This window comes from Filicampus tigris, chromosome 4, assembly GCF_054856515.1.
Source record: "Filicampus tigris isolate MCC_2025a chromosome 4, RoL_Ftig_1.0, whole genome shotgun sequence".
Lineage (NCBI taxonomy): Eukaryota > Metazoa > Chordata > Actinopteri > Syngnathiformes > Syngnathidae > Filicampus > Filicampus tigris.
In genome coordinates this window covers 19,198,387-19,219,583 of record NC_141220.1, presented here as the reverse complement: position 1 = coordinate 19,219,583, position 21,197 = coordinate 19,198,387, and the positions used below count along the sequence as shown (strand labels likewise).

Here is a 21,197-nt window from a genome sequence, read left to right as displayed (position 1 = left end):
TATGAGCCCGATAGGAACCAAAGCCCCTACTTGTAATTTGGATATGACACCGAAGTGCATATAATTAGCACAAAGTCGGCTAGCCAGAAGCTAACTAAAGATGCTCTGTTAAATTGAACTGGGACACCCTTGCGCACTTTGCACCTGGATCAAGTCAACGAAATAGGGCCACTTTTCTTTTAAATTGAATCATATTTCTCTAGTTTGCAACTAGTGTTTTGTTTGTTAATCTATTGTGCCTTATGATATTTATTGTCGGGGTGATTGGAAGTAGGGTCTCAGCTCCCTGCAGACAGCTATCCCTCAAAGCAAGCCGATACTCTGAGCAGAGTGAAGAGGGGAGATGGAGAGGAGTCGCCGAACAAAGTTTTGTGAGTGTATTTTCTCTGTGATGCAGTCTACAGTGTTTAACCTCAATTCCACTCTGCGTCCCATCCTCCAGTTCAGGAAAGCATCCCCCTACAACCTCCCCTTGCCATCGCCCATGTATTTTCTCTTAGTTTAAATTTAGTGTCAGGGCCCTCTTGCTGTTCTTCATGTGGCCTCCGCGGCCCTGCACTCGTGTAATTACGTTGGGTTCCTCTGCGGGGTGTGGCAGCGTGCACAGAAATACAGCTACTCATTTCCCCAAACCACTTTTTCTTCAGTCTCATATTGTCCATTCTCCGCAACATGTGGCACTTCTTGGGTGTGCACTGCCAATGTCTAATGGTAAACAGTTGCCAGTAATGACAAGACAAGCGGGACCACCTTTGATTTTAATCCGGTAGACTGTAAAATGGGAATATACAGTAATCCAGGATATGGCAGTAAATACAAGTTCCAAGTAAAAAACACAAGTTAGAGCACATTTGTTTGTGTATAAATGACAAGGCTTGTCCAAACTTTGGACCAGTAGGTTAAATGAAGACTCTTAATACACACACCATCCCACACCTTCCCCGTGACCCTGAATAGTGCTATAGAGATGGCCGCTGTGAAATAGTATTTTATGTTTCCAAAGACTCCCTCCCAGGTTTGATCCCTCTGCAATCTTGCAAGCACATGTGGAGGCCTGCCTTAGGTTCACCCGTGAACATTTAAATGACACAGAGAAGGCTCTGGAGAAAGTGCTGTGGTCACATGAGCCCAAGGTTTTTGGAATCATTTCGACTTGTCGTGTTTGGAAGATGAATAATTGTAAGTATGACCTAAAGAACAGCATTTGGTTTTGGATAAGGAAACAGGTTTTGGAGCTGCTTTTCTGCAAAGGGTACAATGACCCAAAACATACTGCCAGACAACAAAGGAATGGCTCAAAAAGAAGCATATTAAGGTCATGGAGTGACCTCAAACCAATTGAAAGTCAAGTGGCAATCATGAAACTTGAAGGCTTTAGAGCAGGGGTGTGATACTTGTATTATTTTAGTCATTGTTATCCTCGGGGGCAGTTATAACGGTGAACTCACATACTTTAAATGTATTATCACAAGTGAAGTCAACTGTTGGACAAAAATCACGGACCGATACAACCCTTTGTTTTAAGTTCACGGTCCGATTCATCTACAGTACAGTTAGGGAACAAAATGCAAAACAAACCGCTTATGTTTTGTGTAAACAGGAACAGATTTAGTGACATTTAAAATAAAACATCAACAGTTTAGATCAGGGATGTGCAACTTAAATGATTGAGGGGGCTACAATTTTTCATCGGTGCTACTGGGGGGTGGGGGCGCATATAGGACATCACAACTACCCAGGGCTCAGGTAACGACCAATCACGGCTCAGCTTTAGAAAACGGGCAAGCTGCGATTGGTCGTTACCTGAGCCCTGGGTAGTTGTGATGTCATTTTCAGTTGACAGAAATGACAAAATGGCCGCCCTCTGAGATGGCTAAAAACGGGTGGATTTTGCTGCTTAACTCATATTGCACAAATGCACTATTAATCAGAATGCCGTGTTTCAACTAGTGGGCCTGCTGGGAACATATTCTTGAAAAAAATATGTTTGGGTGGATTTCCTCTTTAAAGGACAGCACAAAACCTATGAACACGAGACAAACATTAAGTGCAAGAAGTCATGTGCTTGACTGTAATTTTTTCCCAGTGCAAAGGGCTCTCTTGCTTAAAAAATACCATTCAAGAATGGCACAAAACTACTGAACAAGAAGCCAACATTAAGTGCTCAACAACATCATTAAGTTCTCAAGGAACTCATTCTGTAATTGAGGGCGTTATATGTCCCAATGTCAGCACAACTTGGACATGTCTGCCATCTAATAATGACTGAATTCCTTTGGCTCGTTTTGAAAAGGCTGGGAGAGATTCTTTAAATACTGCTGCTTTTGTTTTTGTTTTTTCTTAAACATGTCTATTCTTTGACATCTTTTTATCCAGAAGCTAAGCTGTACTGTATTTCTTTACGAATGAGGCACGTAGCTAGAGTTCGAGGCATTTCAACCTCTTGTCCTTAACCGAATGTTTTCTGTGCTGAAACCATATAATCATATTTTACATAATTGCCTGAATATTTGGCTAATATCATTTTGTATGGCTTTTTGAACAGAAGTCAAGAGAAAATTGTGTCAAACTTCACAGAGGGGTGGACATGGCCCGATGCCATTGTGTTTGACACTTGTGCTTTAGAGTTTCTATTTCGAGGAGTGGTCCAAAATCTCTCCCGAACTACAGGACACATATGTTCACTAAATACTTATTTTTTTTCAGAGGACAAAAGAAGTTAATAACATTCAGAATCATTTTTAACTTATATTGTGGATGTTTTTTAAACATATATTTGACTAATTCCAGTATATCTATTGCCTTAAATAAGCATACCACAACATGAAAAATGGAAACTGTTCATTTCATTGTAACTGAGCAAATTCATCAGGGGATCAAATCCACTCTCTCTCTCTCTCTCTCTCTCTCTCTCTTTCTCTTTCTCTCTCTCTCTCTCTCTCTCTCTCTCTCTCTCTCTCTCTCTCTGTCTCTCTCTTTCTCTCTCTCGCTCTCTCTCGTTTTATTATCCGTTATTTAATTATTATTATTAATTATACGTTTTCGCTCTCGCTCTCTCGTTTTATTATCCGTTATTTAATTATTATTATTCATTATCCGTTTTATTAGCCCAACTAAAATGTAGCCGTTGTGCACTCAAACTTGCCCACCCCTGGTTTAAATAATTGGGTTTGCTGCCACCTAGTGGGCAGCGCAAGTCGCTCCGCATCGCTTGAGGAGGCGGCAACAATAAATTCATTCCATCGCACCTGAAGACCTCACCGACACCGGCGAGCAAGCCTGCTCTGCGTGAAGCTAGCACAACACGCCGCCTGTTTGTGGCGCTTGTGTTTACATCGCCCACTGCTCGGCGAAGCGAAGGAAAGGTGGGGGCTCAGCGTGAGACCGTCAGCAACAGGTGAAGTCGCTCCCACATTCCTTGCAACAACACGTTTGTTGCAGAGGAGGACTACGGAAGTTACCTGCCTGATCACGGGAACTCAGAGCAGGCCACGGAAAGACGTGGAATTATCGCCGAGGAGAGTTTGGGGCTTGTCTATTTTTCTATTATTGTGTCTTTTTAACCTGCTTGCTGCCTGCCAATCATGCCAGGACACAGAAGGCAGGTAAGAAATCATACTTAAGCATTCTATAGTTTAAACATACGCCACACACAGTCGTATGGTGTGAGGTTGTCAGTCGCTATGTCACCGAATCATGCAATGCAGCACCCACACAAACACATGCATGACACCATCTTCAAAATATATCCACTGGTCAAAGTGGAGGAATGGTTTCACGTCACCATTTCATGTCGATCCATGCAGCACGAGAAAAGCATTTTATGTCATTTCACAAATGGGTCTGCAAAAAGTCCGGTGCAGAATATTAACAGTCTTCCCTTTAAAATGTAATGCTGCTCAGTTGTGATTGACACTGTGATTAGATTGTTGTGGGTGTAGAACTGCGTTGCTTCTTGCCGAAAGGGTTTTATCTGTACTTTGCTTACCATAGCCACTTGACAAGATTAAAATGTTAGAATCACCATGCTCCATACGGTTCTAGTTGTTCACACTGCAAACTGCAAACAACAGAAAAAACATTAAATGAATACCTCTGTGACTGTGTCAATCAAAACGGAGCATTCTTAACTTCTGAGTTTTCCAGGTCACAGTTTTATCTCTCAATACTCGAACCCAATTGTTGATTAACAGCTTTTATGATGCATACAGTATCAATGGATTTGTATTTAGCACTGAATTGTTGCCATTCAAACTGCAACAATAAATAGAAACAAAATAGCGATTATGAGCAAAAATTGGACTTTGTGAATCTTGTGCCTGAAACTCACATATACAGTAGATATAAAAAGTCTACTCGCCCCTGTTCAAATTTCAGGATTTTGAGATATAAGAAGTGACACCCAACTTTTTTTTCCCACCGGTAATGTGACCAAGAACACGTATAACACAATCAGATTTAAAAAAATAGTTTCAATAGGTGAAATAAAAACAAACAATTTCGATAATGTGGTTTCACACAGGGGCACACTAAATGTGTCAAAACTAATCGATAACTAATCGATTATCACATTAATCAACAATTATTATAATCACACTGGTCAACTAATTTTTACTCATTTTTAAAGTCATTTTAATGCATGTAAAATATGCTGGATTTTTTCCACTGATTCCAAATCTGCCCTCATTTTTTCTCTAGCACATCAGTTTTTCATAATAATAACAATAGTAACAATAATATAATATGTAATATCAGACTATATTTCGTAATATTTATTAATTAAGGGTTGGGTTAAGCAACAGGTGGATTTTTTTCAGAAACATCATAGCTATAAATAACAATTCATGATCAAATCTGTATTGCATAAGATTTTATGGTTCAAACTTAAAACAAGAAAACAAAAATCTCAAAAACCTGATGTGCTACAAATAACAGTAAAGGCCTTTTTTTTAAATCAGCATCAAAATTACATTTAAAGCTATCTTTGAATAAAATTTGCTCTTGACCATTGTACATCTAACCCTCTTGTGTGATTTTGCATGATTGTTGTTTCGTTGTTGTTATTTTTTATCACTAAACTGTACCAAGTAAACAACAGCAATTGGTTAGTAAACAGTAATCAACGGCAAAAAATGCTTCTGCAATACAATTTAATGCCAAATAAACTCTTATCCGATTAATCGATGGAATAATCTATTCTAAAAAATATTTGATAGTGACAGCCCCTCTCATACAGTATCTGGCATGTGGCCGTTTAGAATTTACCAATCATTCCAATCTTAATTTTAATGGGAGCCACCACACACCTATCACCTTTCACCAACGGGTGAAAGAAAACTTAACAATACAATGTCATGATTAAGTAGTTTGTTTTACTTTGCTTAAAGATGTTAGTAAAATGTCAACGATCCTGCAATCTTGTAGTTTTGACCAAATGAGCGGGGTCTAGTGAACTAACATTAGTAGCGACTCATTAGACCATTAATAAAGGCTGAATGATTTTGAAAAATAATCTACTTGCGATTTTCAAGGTTTCTTCCTATATATTTTTTAACAAAAACAATCAATAAATTAATCCGTATAACAATAAAAAAAATCTGATTTATTATGAATATTTTAGTTTTCTATGCTTATGCTAAAATAAAGATATGAACCATGAATTAATATGAAAGACAGTTTATGAATTTGATTAATTGTTCAGCCTTACTATGCACCAGTCCACTAATTCAAATGGTCACGTTCAATATGTTGGATCTGATTGCTGTGAAGCTTGCGTAGGTGTACGCAATTTAGCGCCATTATGTTGTCATCATGTTGGTTCACAATCACGGCCGGCCGCATGCAGTGTTGTGCGAAACGCATCTGTGACTCACACAGCGTGACACTGAGAACGTACATACCACCACATGCGCCTCCGTCACGTTAGATTAACCTCGTCCACTGACAGTGGTGAGTCAGAATGGCCGCAGAGGGGTGATAAACAGCGGCCTTCTCTTTCCCACTCATGCACACAAACACGCACAAGCGCCCACGTGAGAGTTTAACTAGATTCTTTTCTTGATAGTGATCTTTCTATTGATTTTATCAGCAGCCTGAGTGTTATTCTTTTAACTAAAGCCATCATGTCTTACTCACCCAGTGTCATGTTGAAAAGAAATTAGATGACAACTCAATAATGCATTGCTTGTTATGGTTGTGTTCAATAGCCCAGCATAGAGCTACTGGAGTTAATGGGAGTTGTAAGAGAGAATGGCAATGATCAGATGTCACTTCCTCATTTGGTAAGTAAAATTTTAGGTTTCCTCTGAATGTATTTTATGGTTTATTAACAAAGCAGTGTTAAGAACCATTGTAATATTTTGTTACCATTTAAAGATGAAGTCTACCCAAACATATTTTTTCCTGAATATGTTCTATGCAGGCCCACTAGTTGAAATACAGCATTCTGATTAATATTGTATTTGTGGAATATAAGTTAAACACCAAATGTACCCACTTCTAGCCATCTCAGGGGGCGGCCATTTTGTCACTTCTGTCGACTGAAAATGACATCGAAGTTGCTCAGGGCTCAGATAACGACCAATCATGGCTCAGCTTCAGATAACACGTGAGCAGTGAAGTGACAAAATGGCCGCCACCTGAGCTAGCTAAAAATGGGTGAATTTCTCATATTCCACAAACGCAATAATAATCAGAATGCCATGTTTAGATTAGTGGGCCTGCTTAGAACATAACATAAAAAAAACATGTTTGGGTTGACTTCCATTTTACAGTTACGGTTATATTCACTAGACACTTGATTGGGAGATCCAATACAAGCGCTTTCTGCCTTTACAAAAATACTAATGCTTTGCTTAACCTATTTGGTTACGTGATACAAACAGCAATTCTGCACCACCCGACAGCAATCACACTAAACTTTAATCGTCACATTCTGTTGATTGACAGTGTCAATCGAAACCGGCTTTCTCTTTTTGGATGCAGGTTGTGTATTGGATCTCACTACAGTTGTGTCCATCAACCCACCAGAAAGAACAAGTTACTGATTGTTGTTATGACATCACATGTCTGTTAAATGGCAATGATTCAGTTCATGTTACATTGTTTTTGAGATACAGTACAACCCACTCTCATAGGACTATGTCCTGGTTGCGAAAACGAGAGAGCACCTGGATCGAGAGTCCATCAAGAAGCAAAATGAATTGCTTGAAGAACTGAAAAAGAAGAATTTTAAAGTCACAGTGAGTGGGGAAACCCAAACTGACATGTCTTCTCAAGTACTGTTAAACAACTGCGTCCACGTATACCACTTAAGTAACATTATTCATCTTTCCTTTGAACAGAAAATTCTAGACGATGACCTGGTCTTCTTTGGCATCCAGGCCCCTATAGAGATTTTTGAGAAGTACAGATACCTGCTCAAAGTTTCTGATGCCTGTAACTGGAGCTCAGACCAGAATAATGTGCCTCTCAGCACCAGGTAAAACTCTTTCCATTTCTGACCGTGAAATAAGCGTTGACAAGTGAGAGCTACAGAAAGTACATACAAGCGGATACGCGCTTAGTTTCATAAAAGCAACAAATGTACTTACATAGGAGATGTACTGTAGCTCTGAAGCCTGCATAGAGAAGATAAGTCTGTTTTGACAATATGCGTGTGCTACAAAGAGCTTGTTTGTTGCTGAATTGAGAACGCAGATCAACAGTCTAGGATGCTGGTAGGCCTACAATGACGCAATTTTTCTCTTCGGACGGACTGTATAGATACAGCGGTGCCTCAATTTACAAGTGGCCACAATTTATTTGCTTTTTGAGATTCAAGCCAATGTTTGGTTGATTTAAAGAAAATAAATAAATAAAATGAATGAAAAATATTTGTTTGCCTTTTACTTGCGAGGAATGGCTTTCATTACCTTGAGTGCTTTAGACTCTATATTGCTCCAGTGAAGTAGAAAAAAATCTGCATGTCACTTGTTCCAGGTCTGTAAATTATCCGTCGGTTTGACTCCAAAGAAAGTGAAACGTGTAAAGTGATTGTGTTGATAAGAAAAAAAAAAAAATGAGCATGGTGTCCGCAGCAGAGAGAGACGAATTGAAGAGAGCTACAAGGCACTGGCACGCTATTGTATTCGTGTGTGTTTGTGTGTCACGTTTGTCTTAATTACACTTTTTGAAACTAGTTTTATCCATCCTACGAGGCACATTTTTCCTAAGCATTTTGGTTGAATTCCAAATTGTACAACTTTAGGGCCGTTCGATGTTCTACTCTATTTTTGTTCTACTCTATTTTTGTTGAAATGATGTTCATCTTTCAGGATAAGGGTTGTCCACTTTATCTTGAATCACACACCTATCAGTTCAGGAGGTAAGATACATTCAATACACCGCCAATCCTCTTTTGAAAATGGTGAAAGCTAATCTTGACTCATCTGTTAATCTTGCCAGAGGGTCTGCGAGATCTGATGAAGATGAAGGTTTTTGAGGCAAGGTTCTGCCTGCATGAGGTAAACACCCCATCGGAGTTCATAATGCTGTCATTGATTTTAACTCGTAGGACAAGTTGCAAACGCCAGCTGTCCACATCAAAAAACTGCAGTCTAACACTTAGCAAAAACAAACAACTGTGGTCTTCCCAAACTCTTTCTCAATGGTTTTTGAGCCATGACTGATGTTTAGAAATAAAAGGATGAGCTATTGAAGCAGTTCAATAGGGCGAAAATAATCTGCTTACTCTTCGTGGCTGATCGGTTCTTTCTGCAGCGAAGCATTAAAGGATCCACTTTAACAAAACAAGCTTACTCAGTTGTATCTAACGTAATACAATATAAAATTATATTACTCTAGGTTGACCTAAATCGATTAGCCGTTTTAAAGCTTGGATTGGATCTTCGGGTTTAACAGTTAATTCTATTGAAAATTCTCGGCAGGAATGTGTGAGAAAAGAGAAAGAAAGGCGATAGAAAGGGATAGCTCGTACCAATGTTAGCAACCGACAGCGGCTGTATGGGAGTCATTTAGTGACGTCTCGGCAGTGAGTCATTCAAGTGTCTCGGTTTGATTTCTTCACGCCTGCTTCTCTTTATGTCAGCTGGTTTTTCCTCTCGCAAGAGTCAGTGTAGGCAAAGTAGCACGTGCTATTTACATGCAGTGCTGATTTGTGCTTTTATTTGTATCTGGGTCATTTTTATATCATTTGATCAATTTGATTGAGGAATAACATGCTCAACTGAATTTCCTTTAAAAAAAAAAACTGTTTTACTGATAAGAATATTTGAATAAATGGCAATAATTGTTTCTTGGAAAAAGATATACAGTAAATATTCTCAACTCATATTTTTCAAACTTTTAATGCCACAGTGTCTTTTCTGTTATGTGTGATAAATGAAGTTTCATGATTTGCAACGTGCTTTCTGAAAATGCTAATCACATTTTTCGAAATCTTTCGAAATCCTTCTATTGCTTAACACGGAAGTAAAAAAAAAAAAAACACTGATAAACATCAATTATGCATTATCCACAAAAATAGGGTTAACGTGGAAAATGAAATATCAGAAATCATGAAATATATCTATTATTTTTTAAAAAACACAGCAAAAATTTCAATCCGCGGGTGCCGAGTGGGGTCCACCGTAAAACCAAGGCGACATAATGGCAAAATTAAAACAGTGTCTTTACCGTTATTGATCATATTATATGAAAATGACAGTATAAGGCATATAATGATGCCATCCTCGCTGTGTGCTGTCGTTCTCTTTATGTTGCCAATTTGCTTTACCTCTGCAGAAAAAGAAACAGCGAGAGCTGACGGAGAGTTGGGCTCGATGGACTGCTTGTTTCCAAGGGCAACCCATTACTGCTGTCAGGTTGGAATTGCAACATTCTCTCCACGCACTTCTGCTTGTCCACACATCAAGCCTTTGTGGCCATATTGTTCACCATTTTTATTCTTTTGTGAAGTGGTTTAAGTCAGGGTGCCGTCCTTAGCACGTGACACGTATGACACACACCTTGTTTGGAGTAATTATTAGAAAGAAAGTACTTAATGCCTATGATGATTCACTTCACTTTGGTAAAAATAGCATAGCATGCAAACAACATAATGACTTCATTGTGAGCTGTGCTGTAAAAAAAACCTCACGCTCACAAAATGGCGTGTCTTGTTATATAGTTTCTCTTTATTTGAGTGTGTTCACCTGTTGCCATTCATACAACAGAATTTTAGCTTCCTGTGTGTGTATCAGCTTGGTGCTCATTTAAACAGCCATAAAGTTCATGCTCAGCACGTCCATTTGTGAGGTTATTGAGCGAGATCATTATTATTTCAGGATTCATTCTTTTGTGACATCTTTGTTTGGTGGTGTGCCGTGACATTTTTCTTGTATTAAATGTGTGTCTTGGCTTAATAAAGGTTAAAAAACACTATTTGAAAGACACCTTGTGTTTACAGGAACTATTTTGGAGAGAAGGTGGCCTTGTACTACCTGTGGTTGGGCTGGTACACATATATGCTTATTACTCCCGCTGTCATCGGGGTCATTGTCTTCCTCTATGGTCTCGCCTTCTTCAACACGTCGCCCCTCATGTAAGATCTGACTCAAGCAGCTTAGATACCCGTTACGGCAGCAGCATTAATGGGACTCTGTGAGCAATCCAAGTGATCGTTTTCTTGTAGAAAGGAGGTCTGCGACATCGATTTGGTCATGTGCCCTCTTTGTGACAAGCGATGCAAAGTGTGGCTGTTGTCCGACACATGCACCTATGCCAAGGTTGGTTGGCTAATTGGCTTTAATGGGGGTTTTTTTTTTGTTGTTTTTTTTTTTCTTGAGGCTTACTGATGGTTTCACATGTCCACAGGTGAGCCTGCTGTTTGACAATGAAGGCACTGTGCTGTTTGCCATGGTAATGGCAGTATGGGGTGAGTCGAGTGTCTTTAAAACCATTTCCTTGGAAGTGTCATGTAAACAACCCTGATGAAGTCAGTGGTGGGCTGTGCAGTTTGTACCTCGGCCTTCATTGGGGAATTACCTGGACCTGGAGTATTTTGTCTTGAAGCTGCTAGCAAGATTTGAATGGAGCCTCATATCATCCCCTCCCACACACATCTCTTTCTAATGAAACACCCCTAGCTCGCTATCACACGTGCAAAGGTGGAACGCCAAGGCAGCTACGTTGCTAGCGTGACTTGTCCATGATGGAGTATTGCCAAAAACAAAATGTTACCGGTTTGATGTTGTATTGTTTAGAATGTACAATTAAGTAAAACATAAGAGAGGTGATCAACTTACCTGATGACCCCGTGGGAACGGTCACCTGCACATCTGTTGTTGCAGCCATTTGCACCTCAAACACTACCATTATATCCCTTGACATAAAGGAAAGAGCTTTCCACTTCCAACTTTTGTTGCTGATTGGAGTTAAATAACCGGCCAATAATCCATAACCATAATGAGAATTGTAATATAAGTCTCCTTTGCAAGAGCCTCCTTGTGTCCCCGTGAGCCTGTGAGCAACGGCACAAAAAAGGCTTCAAGCTGTTTAATGCCACTCACAGTAAAGGTTTACTGTCAAACTTAACATAGAAGAAAGACAATTACATGTTTTGTATTTAAAACAACCACATAACTTTGTCTTTAAGTCCGCTAGCTTAATGCTAAGGCATTATGGGGAATTTCCATTAACGCGCTTACGAATAGCACTTATGTGGCCGATGTTACAATGCGATTAGGAACAGATTTCAGATAGTCAAACACAACCGGTGCAGCAACACATGTAGACTGACAATACAACAATACTCAAAGGCATGTATTGTTTACCTGCTTGTCGAAGTTGGCTGTAACAAGCCTTGTTCCGACCAACCAATCAGAGAATGAAAAGATGCATTATTGTGGGCCAGCTAGGTGGTCACGGTGTGGCAAACTTGAAATCAAATTGCTTAAAGAAACACTCCCATTGCTTATATAGTTTAAGTTACATTGACCAGCACTGCTGATTCTGAAGTCCCTGGCTAGATTAGATTGACATGGCAGCACAGAGAGGACTGAAATCTAAATGGACAAGAAAAAAAATAAAATAACGTCCTTATACACACACCAGAAGCAGTGCAGCCAAGAGAAAAGTTGCGAAATTGACGAGAAATGACTGTTGGAAATAAATGAATTCAATTTAATGGAACAAATATTAGAATCGTGTTGAAGCCTGCAGAGAATGCTTTTTTTCAAGGTTTTGTTTAGAGTTTTTCTGGATGCATCCTGTGTAGACAAGCAGTCCAATATTGATTCAGCCAATGACTTTTGGTCTCACTTTATTTGAACAGCCCTGAGAAAAGTAGGAGGAAGTGCCGTCTTCCAAAGTAACAAAGGCGCTGCACGACTGTTCATAAAAGGGCGGGGTGAGCTAGAAAGATAAAGAATGCATTGAGGGTATAAAATGTGGAGCACGGATGTTGAAATGAATCTTCTTACTTTGCACTTAGGACGTAGGACCTGCGTGACCTACTTAAAAATATTTCCCGAAACATGGTTATAATCCAATGTAATCTATTTAGAACAAATTATGATACAGTATATTATCAAGCAGAAGTGTGCATGAGTAGTTAGCAGTTCTGAAGTTGGCGGTTTGAATTCAAGCTCTCGTCTTCCCGTGTGGCATTTGTTCTCCAAGTACGCTGTTAGGTTCATGTCATACAGCACGTGTGAATGAGATAGGCCCCAGCACAACCACGACCCTTGTGAGGTTAAACCTCATAGAAGAAGACTACAGTATATTAACAAAGCGCTAAAACCACAGTGCACATTCTGGTCCATTGTCAAGGCATTGTTGATTAATTTTGAACCTTTTCTTTTTACAGCCACACTGTTTTTGGAGTTCTGGAAGAGACATCGAACGTCCTATGTGTGTGACTGGAAGGTGTCCGATTGGTGTGAGGAGGAGGTATAATCAGTCTTTCTTTTTCAATTAAGAATTTTTTTGTGCTAGGCTAACTCTTGATTGTGTTTGTTTCATTTGATGTCTTTTTAGGAAGAACTCATCTTGGAGATTGTCAACAATGTTAACTGTGAACCCAAAAAATTCAAGCACTCCTATCTGCGCAGCACGCTGGTTTTGATCTGCGTAATAATTATGGTGGGTACTTAGTCTTTGCCAGTAACATCAATGAGGTTCAAAGGAAAATCCGTGCCAATTTGCTATTGTGATAAGGATAAAGTAATTGGGGTTGTTATTGATAGACAGCACAGTTGTCCCCATTTTTTTTTACTTTTTTGTGTGTTCCATGGACCGATTTCACGCAATATTTTGATGGACCAGCACAAAAACAAATAAATGATTACAAATATTACTCACCATTACACTGGATGTAGTTATTCTATTTAATCGGGGCCTTATCCTAGTTTCTCGAAAATGTACCTGTCCCATCTTGGGGTGATGGGAAACGATGATGTCCAAAATGTGTTTTGACATTTAAGGTTACAAACAATAGTTCGGCCTTATGTGAATGCCTTCCCAAAGGAGCCCACTGTTGAACAGAATACCGTTTGAAGAAATAAACAGTCGTAGTAGTCATCTAGACCAGGGATGGCCAACCTTATGTACTTTAAACAAATGCCGTTGTTTGTGTACCTTTGTACTTGTCTCCCGCTCTTCGTTTCCCAGGATGCATGGCGGTATTCAGTGCTGAGCTTTTTCCGTCACTAAGGCCGTTAATCATTATCCTTTGGATTACGTTAGTTTATTGAATGTGCCTTAATTAACTATCGTGTTAAATTTAAGTGGCACTTGTTAACATGAAAACATGACTGTGACGTATGTGCGAAAGTAAAATCCCAGTTAGTTCCGTCTCTGTGTTAAGAGTTTCATACCGGTTGCCCCATATTACACCGAGTGGGCTTGGTGCGTGAGAATCAATTGTAGAAATAACACTCATTTCAATCAGACTGCTGATGTATCTCCTGAATGCAGGTTTCATTTCCTTGAAAGTGTTGACGCTTCTTTTGTCTCATCATTTGGCATTTACCCTTTCCATAAAAGCTCTCAAAAGACATGTTTTTTTTTTTTTTTTTTAATTTTTGCTAGCTTGCGGGCTTACTTTTTTTTTTTTTTTTTTAATACATGACAGAGACGAGCCCTTTGATGTGTACAGAGGCACAGCCATACCCCTGATATTTAAAATAAAACTTCTTTCAGTTACTGATGAGCAATAAAATATTTTTTCTTCAGTTTCTCTCTGAATCCCACGGATTGGTTCTGGTCCTCATCCCGGTGGTTAGGGATCTAAATCATGTGTTTTCGCAGATACTGGTTATCATCGGTCTGACGCACGCGCTGGTGGTGTTCAGGGTGATCGTAGCGGTGCAATTGGCTGAGGGCTCATGGGAGTTCATGAGCACGCACTCCAACAGCATAGCCATGATGCTGGGAGCCGTCCTTCATTACCTGATCATCACCGTCATGACACGGGTATAAAAAGCCTTGAATGCATCTTTGTCTTCATTTTGTAGCGTCATTTGTGAGGTTGATCATGTTTTTATGGTTGCAGGTCAACAGGAGAGTGGCCATGAAACTCTGTGAATTAGGTATAGTAAGTTCATCGGTATTGCTTTGGGTCCATATTCTAGTATGTGCAGAATTCAGCTGCCAATTTAGTGTCCTGTACTGCGCAAATGTCATGGGCAAACATTGGACTTATTTTTTATAAGTAATCCTGCTATTCGTATATATGTTCTAATATTTCTTAATTTCCCGTTACTCTTGTCGTTTTGCGCGCAAACCAAGGCTTGCTGTGCCGTATTTACAAAGCGTTATTGTATTCTTTCGACACATAATCGTTTTTGGCTTTGAAAAGTTATTTGTATTTGATTGACAGTCCAAACTGGTTTGAAGAGCTGAAGGGGAGCTAAATTTCATTCACACGCATTCCTGCACTAAGCAAAACAAGAGCGACCAGCCTACACATTCACACACACACAAAACGTAAAGAAACAATGCCAATATCCATTCACGTTGTCGCATTCTAGATGATTTGCAAACAGTAGACAAAAACTAGCCTGATGTAATTGTAAAGTGAGCTGTGCGGTCTTGAATTTGGAAAACGCTTGAGTTGTCTGGTATTTGCCCACGTAGAGGGTCTGTCAGTCAAACAGGAGCTGACACACTGATAACTTTCGAGAGCCATGTGGCACAGATCCGGTGTCCCAGGCGCACGTTAAAAAAAAATAGACTGTTCAATTTTTGGTTAAACGAGAAGCCTGTGAAGACAACACATTTTTTCAGTGACGTTAGCGCCTGTCTGTGGGTTTTAGTAGTAGGTTCGACTAAGAAAATATTTATACTCTATATACTGTGTAAGAAAGAGAGCAAAGTGTTGTTATGATATCAAGACGTTGTCACAAACAAACAATTTGGTGACTAACTTTGTTTGAACTTTGAACTGGGTAACCAAAAGAGAAGCTCATTGATGACAATGAGAGGCAGGTCGAAGAATTGCAAGTGTTTTTAAAAAAAACGCCCAACTGTAGGGGTGTCAGGGTGTCGATGGTGTCAGTATAGCTGTGAAATTATTAACTCGGTATACTGTACATAAGATGTACAGTATATATATATATATATATATATATATATATACATATATATATATATATATATACATATATATATATATATCTTGAATTTTGACCCCCGCCCCCTCCCCCCAACCAAAAAAAAAAATCCCACTGGCAATATAGTTTTTATTTTGGTCATCTTTAGTTGTGCTAAAGCTAATGCAAATATATATTCAGTCACTACATGTTCTCTTCTACATAGCCAAAAAATGAATTGCCTGCACAACGCTTTTCATGTGCTTACCAGTACTCATATTGCACATGCATATTCTGCCCTCTAGTGGTTCAACACATGTAATACCATGGATAATGCCACAGGAGTCAGCCATTTTACCGCAATGACAGGAACACAACCAGCCTGTCTTGTGTGTGTAATCCGGAATACTTGTGTTAATTTTACTGTCCACATTTAGTACCTTATCCCTTATCCCGAAGGAATGCAAGGACGGAAGGGGGCTGGTGGGGTGGTTCGACGGAATGCAAGGACGGAAGCGCTTTTTAAAGGACGAAGAGGGATGGGGTCTAGGGGGATCATTTTTATGGATAAGGACGGAGGGATGAGGCTGGAAGGGTACCCAGGTCGCGGACGGAGGACGGACCGGTAAAAAAGGGTCAAATGCCCAGCTCTGGCTGTCTCATCACTAGATTAACCTCGTTGCTAATAAGAATTATGTCTGTGGCAGAGAAAACCAGATCGTTTGCTACCACTGAGAGGAGTTTCACCGTCAAGATGTTCACCTTCCAGTTCTTCACCTATTTCTCCTCGCTCTTCTACGTAGCCTTTTTTCTCGGCAGGTGAGAAACTCAACAACAAACACAATCGAATGCATTAAAATGTACGTTCCTAATGACTCACGTCCATGTCGTGACTTGAATCAACAGGATAAATGGCCATCCTGGTCATTATGTGCGTATTGCGAGTAAATGGAGGCTAGAAGAGGTGAGTAACCATGACACAAGCCAAATTTCCCATTTTTCGTTTGCGCGTGACTGTTTTCAATCCATCTGTGCAGTGTCATCCCAGTGGATGTCTCACGGACCTCTTTATCCAAATGGCCATCATAATGGTCCTGAAGCAAACCATTAGCAATGTCTTTGAGTTCACCGGCCCGTACGTATGACGCCGTTGCATATACATTATCCAGTACGCGCTCTCGCAACAACGGGTCCAAAATAGTCTGTCTTTTCTCTTGCTGGCATTAGATGGTTTGGCAAGTGGCTGAAGAGGAGAAGAACTCACAAGCTTCAGAGAAAATGCGCCCACCGCTACCTAAAAGAAGAATCTCAGACTAAACATGGAGCTGAGCTGTGCGATAACTGCAAGCTGCGAGACTGGCTAAACAACTACCGCCTCAATGATGTGGACTCCTTCAGCCTCTTCAAAGAGTTCCTAGAAATGGGTACATATAGTCTGGGAAAAAAAAAAAGAAAAAAAGTTAACGACGAAGTCAACTCAAACATATTTTTTTCAAGAATTTGTTCTATGCAGGCTCAATAGTTGAAACAAGGCATTCTGATAAATATTACGTTTGTGGAATAAGAGTTAATCCACCCATTTTTAACCATTTCTGGGGGCGGCCATTTTGTCACTTGTGTCGAGGGAAAATGACATCAAAGTTGCTCAGGGCTCAGATAACAACCAATCATGGCTCAGCTTCAGAAAACAGGTAAGCTGTGATTGGTTGTTACCTGAGCCCTGCGCAACTGGGATGTCATTTTCCGTTGCCCCATGAGATGGCTCAAAACGGGTGGATTTTGCTGCTTAAATCATATTCCACAAACACAATATTAATCAGAATGACGTGTTTCAACTAGTGGGCCTGCATAGAACATATTCCGGAATTAAATATGTTTTGGTTGACTTCGCTTTAAATAGCTGCTTTGTTTGATTAATTTGTTTTTTCCTGCATGCAGTAATCCAGTTCAGCTTCACCACCATATTTGTGGCAGCGTTTCCTCTCGCTCCACTGCTGGCCCTCATCAATAACGTCATTGAGATTCGCCTGGACGCCATTAAGATGGTCACCCTTGAGCGTAGGCTGGTTCCCAAGAAGACCAATGATATTGGTGTGTTGGACAATGGTGGAGAAACAATACAAGCTGCTTGTTGTGATTCAGGTTTTTGCTCCCAAGCCAAAAAAAAAAAAAAAAAGGATGTTTTGTATTGTGAAAAACTCAACAAAGATGTAAAAGGGGAAGTCAACCAGCAAAAATTATTTACAATAATATGTTATATGTGCCCCCAATATTGTCTAAACACGGCATTCTGAATACAATTGCGTAAGTGGAATATGAGTTAAGCAGCAAAATCCACCAGTTTTTATCCATCTTGTCATTTTGTCACTTCTGTCGACTGAAAATGACATCGCAACTACTCAGGGCTCAGGTAACGACCAATCACAGCTAACCTGTTTTTTTTTCTGAAGCTGATTGGTCGTTACCTGAGCCCTGAGCAACTGTGATGTCATTTTCAGTCGACAGCAAGTGACCAAATGACCGCCCCCTGAGATGGATAAAAACAGGTGGATTTTGCTGCTTATTTTGTATTCCACAAACACAATATCAATCAGAATGCCGTGTTTAGACTAGTGGAGCTGCATAGAACATGCAGTATGTTGTAAAGAAAATTTGGGGGTTGACTTCTCCTTTTCACAGAGTAACTTTTATAATGCTGAATTTCAACAAAATTGAAGATGTTGATCAGCATGTTTTTCACATTCTGGAAGGTGTTCTCGCGTTTCAGAATGTGGAAAACAATAGAAACAACACATGTTTCATTAAAATCTCCAATATGTCTTTTGCTATTTTTTCTATTATAACTATTTGCAAAGTCAAACTGTCTGTTTAACATTCTTAACTATTATACATGTGTAAAAGGAAGTAAGAACAAGATAGTATCAAATATGAAACTTTTGTGGGGTGGGGAGCCTTTTTGGTTTGTTGGTTTTGCAATAAGTTCCACTTCAAGTTTTGTGGTTAGTATTTTTTCTAGGTGGTACTTGGTGTCAAAAGTGTGAGAACCTCCGATTTGGACTAGAACACCAAAGCACAAGGGCAGTTTTGCACAATGAACCACCCAGTGGCCATTGCAAAAACTGCATGTTTGAATCAAAACACTCTCTCTTGGAATAGGTCTTTAAATGTTATCATGTATTTGTTCAAATGTTTGCTTTAAGGTGTGTGGATAAACTTGTTGGAGGCTATCGGGGTCTTAGCCGTCATTGCAAACGGGCTGGTCATTGGCGTGTCCTCAGACTTCATCCCTCGACTGGTGTACCGTTACCACTATGGACCTTGCGCCAACGGCACGGCGACCGATATCGAGTGAGCGTGTGTCGTCTCTTTCAAAAGAAATTATCACCAATCCGCTACGCCCTGCGCATCCTATTTTAAATTGTGTATCTCTCTTTCTCCTAAGCTGCATGGTTGGCTACATAAACAATACTCTGTCCACTGCCAGCATGGATAACCTGGAAATCCGCAAGGAGTTTTCCCTTCTTCAAATGGTGACTCCAAATGGAATGAATGTCTCTTCCTGCAGGTTTGTTCGCAGTTGTCACTCACACAGAGACATTCTCACTTGCATAATGTATGGCCTTTTCAATACTGTGGCCACTATTATAGATAGAGCAGACAGATTCTGATTCAATAAACGTTATTTGTTGCCTGCTTGTCAAACACTGAAATGTATTGATTGGTTGCTAAGGTAACATTAGCTCTCCTCTTCACAGCTATAAAGACTACAGAAACAGTGAGGACTACAACCTTACGCCACAGTTCTGGCTTATTTTAGCCGTGCGCTTCGCATTTGTCATCCTGTTCGAGGTAAGCTTCAGCTCAATGCGACCGAACGTGTTCACTAACTTAATTACAATAACAACATCCTGTATATCGTATTGTCATCCCTTGAGACAATGATGTCATCTCTCCTTGCAGCACATTGTGGTCATATGCAAATTTATCGCAGCCTGGTTCGTACCAGCCGCACCCATGCGCGTCAAGAATGACAGTCTCTTTGATAAACTCAAAAGACTAAAAGAAGAGCTCAGGTGAGAGTTTGTAGTTCAGCTTCTGTGATTTTGTATCAAAGTTACATTTTAAAATAAATCCCATGTGTTCACATATCGTCCCTGTGAGGCAAAAATCTTCACAGCTACGAAATCACCACTTTTCAAGGAAAAAAAAAACCAAAACACCCTCTTGCTTGAGTTACCAAAAACCGCATCAGTCACGTTGACAGTTTTTTCAGAAAAATCCATCCACACACTGTTTATTAAGTATGATGACAAATAACATCCATAATTAAAGGTCTGATTAAAGCAGGGCTTGTGGCTGTTTGAGAAAATGTACAGAAGCCAGCCTTACCTCGTCATCTTTTAATTAGATTCTCACTGTTCACAAACACATATTTTAACGCTTATGTCATCTCATAGAATTGGCAATGACTCAGCAATTATGACAATACAACAAGAAATACGTTTTGTGCCAAGGTGGTGTGCAAATGAAGCCCAGCTTGTTAATACAGCTTGGCATTTACCTTCACTTATCTGTTTTGTCCAGCTTTTTTTGCTGGAATAATTGTAAACTTCAATTCCTTGACAGAGATTCCGAATGTAAAGACCAATTGAATTCTCCGCAGGTCATTTGAGGAGAGCCAGCGCTGACATTTTGCTGGAGCAAACGGAATGTGAACCCAGTGTTGCCTTGTGCATTGAAAGTGTCCCCAACGATCACAGCTGTGATTTGGGTCAACTTCCAAGCCATTAATCACCTTGAAGTGTTCAGATAGAGGGCTCCGACTGTCTGTGTATATAATGGCTGTGTGGATTTCCACATATGAAATGAACGGACGTATTCTTGGACTAAACAAGTGTAAAGTCACTCATTTTGCTGTTGTCTTTAATGAGATTATTGGTGTTCTATTGTAAGAATGCACTGAATGTTTTTTTTCCTGATTAATTTGTGACTTTTATTTGCAGTCCTCGCCTGATGATAATTTATACGACTGGTGCACAGTCTGTACTGATTGTATTACAATGTTGCCTTATATCGTGAAAAGCGTTATGGTAATCACCATTATTGCCGAGAGACTGACAGAGGGCTTTGAAATGTTTTGCATTGTAATGTTTTATAATAAATAAAAGAAAATGTCATATCCTCACAGAGATATAATGTTGTCTTGAGTGGGACAATTGAGAAATGTAAAAAAAAAAAAAGATTCCAAATTACATTTTTGACACCAAATGCATGTAAATCTACTGCTGGCAGAGGCTTTTATATACATATAAACAATGTTTACAGTTGCTTGTCAGTGTTATTTGAATAGTTTCTCTTTCTGATCCTGACCAAAATAAAGGTCTTCTGGCGGTTATGTTGAGCACTTGACTATAGTAATCATCAGCATACAGTATATTGCTCTACACTACAATCAACAAATGAAAGGCTGACATCTCAACTATGAATAAATATTTGTGTTATCGATAAAAAATAACGTGTGATTTGTTGACGCACTGTGATTGCATAAAATGGGGTGTGAAAAGTGAATGAATAAATCAGACTTGAGTGATAATTTTAAGAGCTCTATTAATATTTTCTGTAAAA

The 21,197-nt window shown here is 39.6% G+C and overlaps 1 protein-coding gene across 1 annotated transcript; it reads left to right on the top strand.

Annotated features, from left to right (window-relative positions):
* The first annotated feature begins 82 nt into the window (after positions 1 to 82).
* LOC147148815 (anoctamin-9) lies at positions 83 to 21,165 on the top strand. Its single transcript, XM_086029302.1, has 24 exons — positions 83 to 371; positions 6,207 to 6,281; positions 7,137 to 7,241; positions 7,344 to 7,480; positions 8,316 to 8,365; positions 8,446 to 8,504; positions 9,784 to 9,863; positions 10,448 to 10,582; positions 10,673 to 10,766; positions 10,855 to 10,915; positions 12,848 to 12,930; positions 13,018 to 13,122; positions 14,290 to 14,454; positions 14,534 to 14,570; positions 16,280 to 16,391; positions 16,479 to 16,536; positions 16,610 to 16,707; positions 16,800 to 16,996; positions 17,511 to 17,663; positions 18,773 to 18,920; positions 19,015 to 19,137; positions 19,328 to 19,421; positions 19,533 to 19,645; positions 20,236 to 21,165. Exons 1-24 carry the CDS (start codon positions 243 to 245, stop codon positions 20,258 to 20,260), a joined length of 2,436 nt encoding a protein of 811 aa, XP_085885428.1. The 5' UTR covers positions 83 to 242; the 3' UTR covers positions 20,261 to 21,165.
* Positions 21,166 to 21,197: the final 32 nt, after the last annotated feature.

Excerpts from the sequence above, each read along its gene's own strand:
- LOC147148815 (XM_086029302.1), top strand. The coding sequence starts at position 243 with ATGATATTTATTGTCGGGGTGATTGGAAGTAGGGTCTCAGCTCCCTGC. Across the intron at positions 9,864-10,447 it reads CAACCCATTACTGCTGTCAG|GAACTATTTTGGAGAGAAGG; the intron begins GTTGGAATTGCA and ends TTGTGTTTACAG. Across the intron at positions 18,921-19,014 it reads GGCACGGCGACCGATATCGA|CTGCATGGTTGGCTACATAA; the intron begins GTGAGCGTGTGT and ends CTTTCTCCTAAG.